A 7,385-nucleotide genomic window follows, 5' to 3' on the forward strand; every position below is an offset into this window, starting at 1 on the left:
TGCCTTTGGCCGCGTGCTACCAGAGTCATTTACAGAGCAGGTACCAACAGCCCTGCTGACTGTGTGTCATGTCATCCATCATGCGAAACTAAACCAACAAGGCGTGAAGAGACGGTTGTGGGAACTCTTGTCAGAGAGGTCAGACCACTTCATCAAGGAGGCAGGGCAATGTTTAGGATAGCTGGCCAATGGGAAGGGTTGCGCAGGGCACATTTTTAACGAGGGGCTTTCCCATACTCTATAAAGAAAATCTCAGGAGGCAGAAGTTCACCTTTACTTTTGGGCACCAAACTATATTTGAGAAAGGACTGTCACTCCTAAAATATGCTACAGTCTCATTCTTCTTCCTTCCTGCTCGTCCTTTTCAATTTTTCTCTTGTTGTGAACAACTGAAGTGACTACCTTGTCAAGTTGAGAAATGGCACTACTTTCGAATATTATTCATCTTTTATGAAAGATATACTTTGTGAAGTAGACTTGCCCACTGAGCCAGGTTCTGATACTGTAGTCCCACTGCCATAACTATCTGAGTCTTATCCTCAAGACAAGCACAAAAAAACAAATGTTAAGAGACAAAGTTCCGAGCCTCACCCCGCCCCCACCCCGCCCTGCCGACTGGCCCAGCGAACCCACCGCAGACCTGCCGACAGCCCTCGGATCTGCCCTCCTTTGAGTGCGCCGTGTCTGGTTCATCCAGTGTCGCTGCTGCTAAGTCACTTCAGTCGTGTCCAACTCTGTGCGACCCCATAGACGGCAGCCCACCAGGCTCCCCCGTTCCTGGGATTCTCCAGGCAAGAACACTGGAGTGGGTTGCCATTTCCTTCTCCAGTGCATGAAAGTGAAAGTCAAGTCGCTCAGTCGTGTCAGACTCTTAGCGACCCCATGGACTGCAGCCCACCAGGCTCCTCCATCCATGGGATTTTCCAGGCAAGAGTACTGCAGTGGGGTGCCATTACCTTCTCCGTCCAGTGTCGCAGCTATGAAAAAAGTGGTTCAACAGCTCTGGCTGGAGGCCGGGCTCAATCAGGTGACGGTTTCCCAGGCAGCTGCAGATATCAAACAGTTCTGTCTGCAGAATGCTCAACATGACCCTCTGATGACTGGAGTATCTTCAAGTACAAATCCCTTCAGGCCCCAAAAAGTCTGTTCCTTTTTGTAATAAAACAAATCTTCACAAGGTTTTCCAAACCATTTTTCATAAGCCAGTGATTATTCAAAGGAAAGCTAAATCTGAAGCCTGTACAAAAGCCTCTTTGTAAAGTGCCATACTGTACAAACTTCTACTGTTGTTAATCCTTAATGTCTACCTCTCTGAATATTCATAATTTTCTGTTTCACAAGGATAATTATTTTATATACACTGATGGCAGCATACAATAAAATATTTAGTCTGAAAAAAAGAAACAAATACAATCATTGCTCATATAACACTCAAATTTATGTAGAATCCTTTGCCTGGCACATATTTAGGCTCTCAAAAGTTATTTGTTAAATAAGACAATAAAGATGGATATTGGAAGAACATAAAACTACTGCAATTACTACATGTGAGGAAATGGAATGATAAAATAGTGAAGTAATGTTCTTAAGCCATGCATTTAATGGGTATTTGGTCACAAGTACCCTAGGTTCAGAGCCTAAGAAATTAACCATTTAGCTAAATCACATCCACTATAAGGTATTCTTTTCTGTAATGCTAATATATTACCTTGCCCTCTTTTAACAGATACCCTGAGTCTTCTCCGAATCCAACCAAGAAAACAATAGAAATGTAATACATAAAGCAAACTGTAACTTGCTAACAGCTTCTAACTCCTTTTTTATTTGTAACCTGTTTTAGGTAAAGTTATTCTATCTCCAGATTGGTTAGCAGAGGGTCTGGAAAAAAAAGTTTTTAATAGACATTTAACCAGAGTTATCACTGATACTGTGGGAGATAAAATGAGTTCTCATTCAGATGATTTAATATCCATAAAGAGTTAAAATGAAATAGTTAAAATGAAAAAGAATACTCAATTTGGTGAAAATGACCCCTAAGAATTACATTCTCCAGTCTTAAACCTCAATTACCAAAAACTTATCGACCTCTATTTAGATCTACTTTGGTGATTTCTTTCACTACCTGAGGATTCCAAAACAAAATGATTGATTCAATTATTCCAATAGATGTAATTTACTGTAAATCAATGATCCTAGAGGGAGACTGATGAGATATGTAAGTATAAAGTAATTGGAATTGAGTTTCTGAGTGAGAAAGGACTTCCAAATATTGGAAGGGAAAGAACTAGAATTAATGCCTTTGTTGAATTGGAATTGGAAGTTCCATGTGAATTCATGGTATTTATAAACTTCCCTGGTGGCTCTGCTGGTAAAGAATCCACCTGCAATACAGGAGACATGGATTCGATACCTGGGTTGGGAAGATGCCCTGGAGAAGGAGACAGCTACCCACTCCAGTATTCTGGCTTGGAGAATTACATGGACTGTATAGTCTGTGACGTCACAATGAGTCAGACATGACTGAGCAACTTTCCCTTTCACCTTCACCCTTCATAAATATATAAACATATATAAATATATATCTCACCATGTATACATATATCACACTATATTAAATGCCATTATATATCAATTATCTATTGGTACCTACACAAAATGCACATTTAAATATGCATAAAAATGTATACATAACATACATAATGCATTAGTTTCCTAGAGCTGCTAAGCAAATTACTGATTACTAGAAACTTGGTGCCTTAAAGTAACAGAAACTTATTTTCTCATAGTTCTGGAGGCCAGAAGTTTAAAATTAAGTTATTGGCAGGGTTGGTTCCTTCTTCATTCTCTGAAAAAGATTCTCTTCTGTCATCTTTTTCTACCTCCGGTTAGCTGTCCTTAGTCATTGTCTTCAGTCCATGACATTGACATTGGCTTGTAGCCATGTCACTATAATCTATCTCCATCCTCACATGACCTTCTTCTCTGTATGTGTCTGTGGCTCTGTACTTCCTTCTCCCTTCTCTTATACAGACAACAGCGATTGCATGTAAGACCCACCCAATCCAATATGATCTCATTTTAACTTAACGAGTTCCATCTGTAAACATTCTGTCTAAAAAAGTCACAGTCTGAGGTTCTGGGTGGACATGAGTTTTGGGAGGAGACTAACAAATTATGCACATTCCCAGCATTGTCTGGTGAGAGAGCTTGGTAATAGCGACACATCGAAAGTAATGAGCACACCTAGTTTCCAGATCTTGGTTTCTAAATGCCCTTGTTAACTAAAAAGAACCAGGGATAACTGTTGAAGTTAAGTGATGGATAATTCAAGGTCATTATACAATTCTTTCTACTCTGGAGTCAGAAGCCGTTGATCAATGAAGGGTCAGGAAAGAAGAGGTCAAGAGTTAGAGAGCAGAGCTCTCTACTGGAAGTGCTATACTTTGTCACTCTATCATCATTTTTTTGTCAACCTATCATCAGTTATTTGTATGAATATGGACAAAACACATAAGTGTGAAGGCTTTTATTTCTACACTGAGATTGGAATTAGCTGTCTTCCAGAAGGTCATAATCTCTTGAGTTCCCTTTCAGCTTTAGGAGATATGGATTATGAAACACCTCTGAAACAGAGGGGATACTGCTACCTGAAAACTGGGTTTGCCTCTTAGTGTGTCAAGCCAATATATACAACCAAGTCAAAGACTGGGAGAAGGAAGTATTGAGTATTATTTGCAGCAAGTAAGGAGAATATCAGGGATCTTTCTCAAAGCAGTATCTCCTCAAACTGAAAAATTGGGAAAGCTTTAAGCTGCTGCTGCTGCTAAGTTGCTTCAGTCGTGTCCGACTCTGTGCGACCCCATAGACGGCAGCCCACCAAGCTCCCCCGTCCCTGGGATTCTCCAGGCAAGAACACTGGAGTGGGTTGCCATTTCCTTCTCCAATGAGTGAAAGTGATAAGTGAAGGTGATATTGCTCAGTCATGTCCGACTCTTAATGACCCCATGAACTGCAGCCCACCAGGCTCCTCCATCCATGGAATTTTCCAGGCAAAAGTACTGGAGTGGGGTGCCATTGCCTTCTCTGAAGCTTTAAGCTAAGGGTGCATATTTATGAAAGGATTTGAACAGAGGAGAATTCAGCCTAGAATTGGGGCAAAGACTGACAGAGTCCAAACTTGGGCTAATTGAAGTCAGGAGGATCAATATCACCATCCCATTCTCCACTTGAGTGGGGACTTTAGTGTGTGGGGAACTCTCAGTAGAGCAGAATACTTCTGATAATAGTTATTTGGGTGGTCTTTGAAAAAGTCCCTTCACCTTTCTGTGTTTCTGCTTCTTATTTTTCATAGGAGAAAGGTATTGTAAATCAATGATTTTCTAGCCAAAAACTTTATCATAACAAAATCTTATACCAAGTTCAAATACTTAAAAATTTTAACTAAAGCTGGTGTAGGGAAAGTGGGGATTAAAAGCTTGAAGTTGAGGGTTGAGTCAACCCTCCTAGATGAAGCTGTTAATCCCAGGGAATGACTCAGATTAAACTATTATAATTCCACTACCATCATATTGATTTGTATGCAGTTTGGAATTGCTATAATTTTTTTATATAAAAATGAGACGCACCTGAATTAGCTCTGTATTTCAAGTCTCATAATTTTTTTCCCCACAAATCAAAACATGGTACACTTCCAAAGTCAACTCTTGGAGGTTTCAAGAAAAAAATTGCATGTTAAATTCCCAGGACACTTTTATCCTATACCTAGGGTGTGCCTTAAGGACAGGCTGAGACCTCTCCATGACCCAGCTCTGTCTGTCTCAGGGAAGAGAGGTATCTCTCTCTACTAGATAAACTTTTCCTCACAGGATTTATGGCCACCCACTCTCTGGCCTGCAGGTCAAGGCATAAATGAAAAAGAAGGTCCCATAGGGGAATTGCTAACAATTTAATGAGACAATCAGGGTTTTGGGCCTGAGGTCAAACACCTTTGAAGATTTCAGGTTATTTCTCAGGGAAAATGTTTCTGGCTGTGGCTCCTTCAGCAACCTACATTCTAATCTCATTGTCCCTAATGGATGACCTAACCATTCTTGGCAAGTCTGTTTCCCCTTTCTGAAGCCTCACTTTTCTCACATTTGAAGGAGATTGGCTCCCGATAGACTGCACTGAGGGGCTCCAGTGATTAAGAAGATAAACTTAAGCAAAGTGCAGGCTCCTTAATGAAGGGGTGTTACTGGAATATCAAGTCCTATCATGACTCACGGAGGAATGTGCCCCCAAATACAGGTTCCTGGGGAGTCATTAAGGCTCAGTCGTGTGTACCGAAGGAGGAGTGAGTGCTGAGCCTTCTTTCTAATGTATATGGTTTCACTGTTATCAAGTCAACGTGGCACATAATGAAGGGACAGGGCCACCTTCACTGAACTGATGACTGAGCTGTTCATCTAATACTTACGTGGTGAGAGTGGAATGTTAAGTGCTTTTTAACAGTTGCTAAGCAAACATTAAAGCATTTACATTATGGTCGTTTGTTTCTTACCCAAGTTCCTAGTAAATAAGTATGGCATTGAAGTTTAAATGGAGAATAATACTAAACTCAAACTTCTCCACCTATGAGTTCTAGGACTAAACTGCAAGAGAAGTGATCCTTTAAGGGAGAGCAATGAATTGGAAATAAGCAGAGCCTAGTTCAACTGATCCTCTGCCTGGCTTTTTCAGAGACTCTTTGCCGGGACCAGATTCCGTAAAGTGAGTGGAATTCCACAGCACCTCTGAAACAGTGCTGTCTGTAACGACTGATCATTGAGATGGCCACGAGTAAAGCAAACTAATCACATGGTGGCTTTTGCTGGCGTGGGGGGTTGGGGGGAAGGAATTTGGCAAGAGAGAATCACACACTTGCTCAATAAGAATTACATATTTATGATAAATGATTCATATATCATGTAAATAAGCTTGCAGATAGGTTCAACTTGAGCCAGACCCCTGGAGATTTTACCAGCCTTTCACATTTTCCCCAGTCTTTTCACATCTTGTAGTGTGATAGAATCAATATATTTGATAGAGACACACTTCAGTTCCCTAAATGATATAATTGAGTAAACATTTAATTAGCCTGCATTTTATTGGCTTAAACTCCCTTTAACCTACATTTCCACACACTGACAAAACAGTAATAACAGATGGCCATAGCCCTGCATATGATATACAGCAATATCTCAAAGAGTCTTCTATATTTTTAAAGAACGATTATCGTGCTGAATTCATTTTTGTTTTGTTTTACTTGTGTTTTGTGGTCTATATAGGGTGAACAAACTATGGCTCCTTGGTCAAATCTGACCTGCTGTTTTTATTAAAAAAATTTTATTGGAACACATCTATACCCACTTATTCATGTATTGTCTAGAGCTGTTTTTGCACTACAGTGGCAGAGCTGAGTGATTGTGACAGAAGTCGTGTGCAATGCAAAGCCTAAAATATTGACAATCTGGGCCTTTTCTGAAAAAGTTTGCCAATCCCTGGCCAATACTAATTTGAAAATTAGCGTTCTTGGCGTGACCCATGTAGTAAGCAATGGTGTGCCAGAGCCTGCTCACTTCATGAGAGCTGACTGTGTACACCTCTTCTCACCTATGTACTTCATGATGTCCTGTTGGCAGCAGGAAATTAGCCAGGAATGGAGAATTTACACCAACATACACCACAAATCAGATTTTCTTTTTCCACAAAGAGTTGGTTGCTAAGTCTTTTCTAGCACATCACTGGTAGTAACCCTTTATTAGTCAGAACCCCTACTTATGATGAGTAGTAGATTTGCAGCCATAGGACAGAGATCTTATCAGCAATGTGGAACCAATCTATGTTAAAAAACCTCATTGGATTTTGAAGTATCTAATTTTGCTAATTATAAAAATCCAACTTAAGTCTTAGGAAACACAAAGAATAACATACTTGTAAATTCACCATTGTACATACTGTAATAGTATTACAATTTTATTCAATATGACACAAAGTTCATTGAGTACCTACTATGTGCCAGACGCTCTAAAGAAACTAAAACATCATGTTTACTTTCACTGACAGCTTAGTTAGAAAAACAAAATAATCATATATTACTTATAAATCCTCATTTCAATCAAATCCAGTGTAAAGCAGCTTAAGCCAAAATGGGATATATTGTATTATGAGGATAAACGTGTATATCTCAGAGAAAAACCAACTATAGAAATGTAACTAGGTATTAAAGAAGATAATTCAACCAGGAACTCCAGCTCTGCCAGCATACTCTCTTTGCCTTCTTCCTTTTCCCTTCTTTGAAGTGTTACTTCAATCTTCCTTCACGAACAAACTTCTATTTCTCCTTACATTCATGGTAAACACAACTT

The 7,385-nt window shown here is 39.7% G+C and overlaps 1 protein-coding gene across 1 annotated transcript; it reads left to right on the forward strand.

Moving 5' to 3' along the window:
- The first annotated feature begins 913 nt into the window (after positions 1–913).
- Positions 914–1,159, forward strand: LOC102402000 (guanine nucleotide-binding protein G(I)/G(S)/G(O) subunit gamma-5-like). Its single transcript, XM_044945462.2, has one exon. It carries the CDS (start codon positions 914–916, stop codon positions 1,157–1,159), a length of 246 nt encoding a protein of 81 aa, XP_044801397.1.
- The last annotated feature ends 6,226 nt before the right edge of the window (positions 1,160–7,385 follow it).

This window comes from Bubalus bubalis, chromosome 6 (assembly GCF_019923935.1).
Source record: "Bubalus bubalis isolate 160015118507 breed Murrah chromosome 6, NDDB_SH_1, whole genome shotgun sequence".
In the NCBI taxonomy this organism is placed as follows: domain Eukaryota; kingdom Metazoa; phylum Chordata; class Mammalia; order Artiodactyla; family Bovidae; genus Bubalus; species Bubalus bubalis.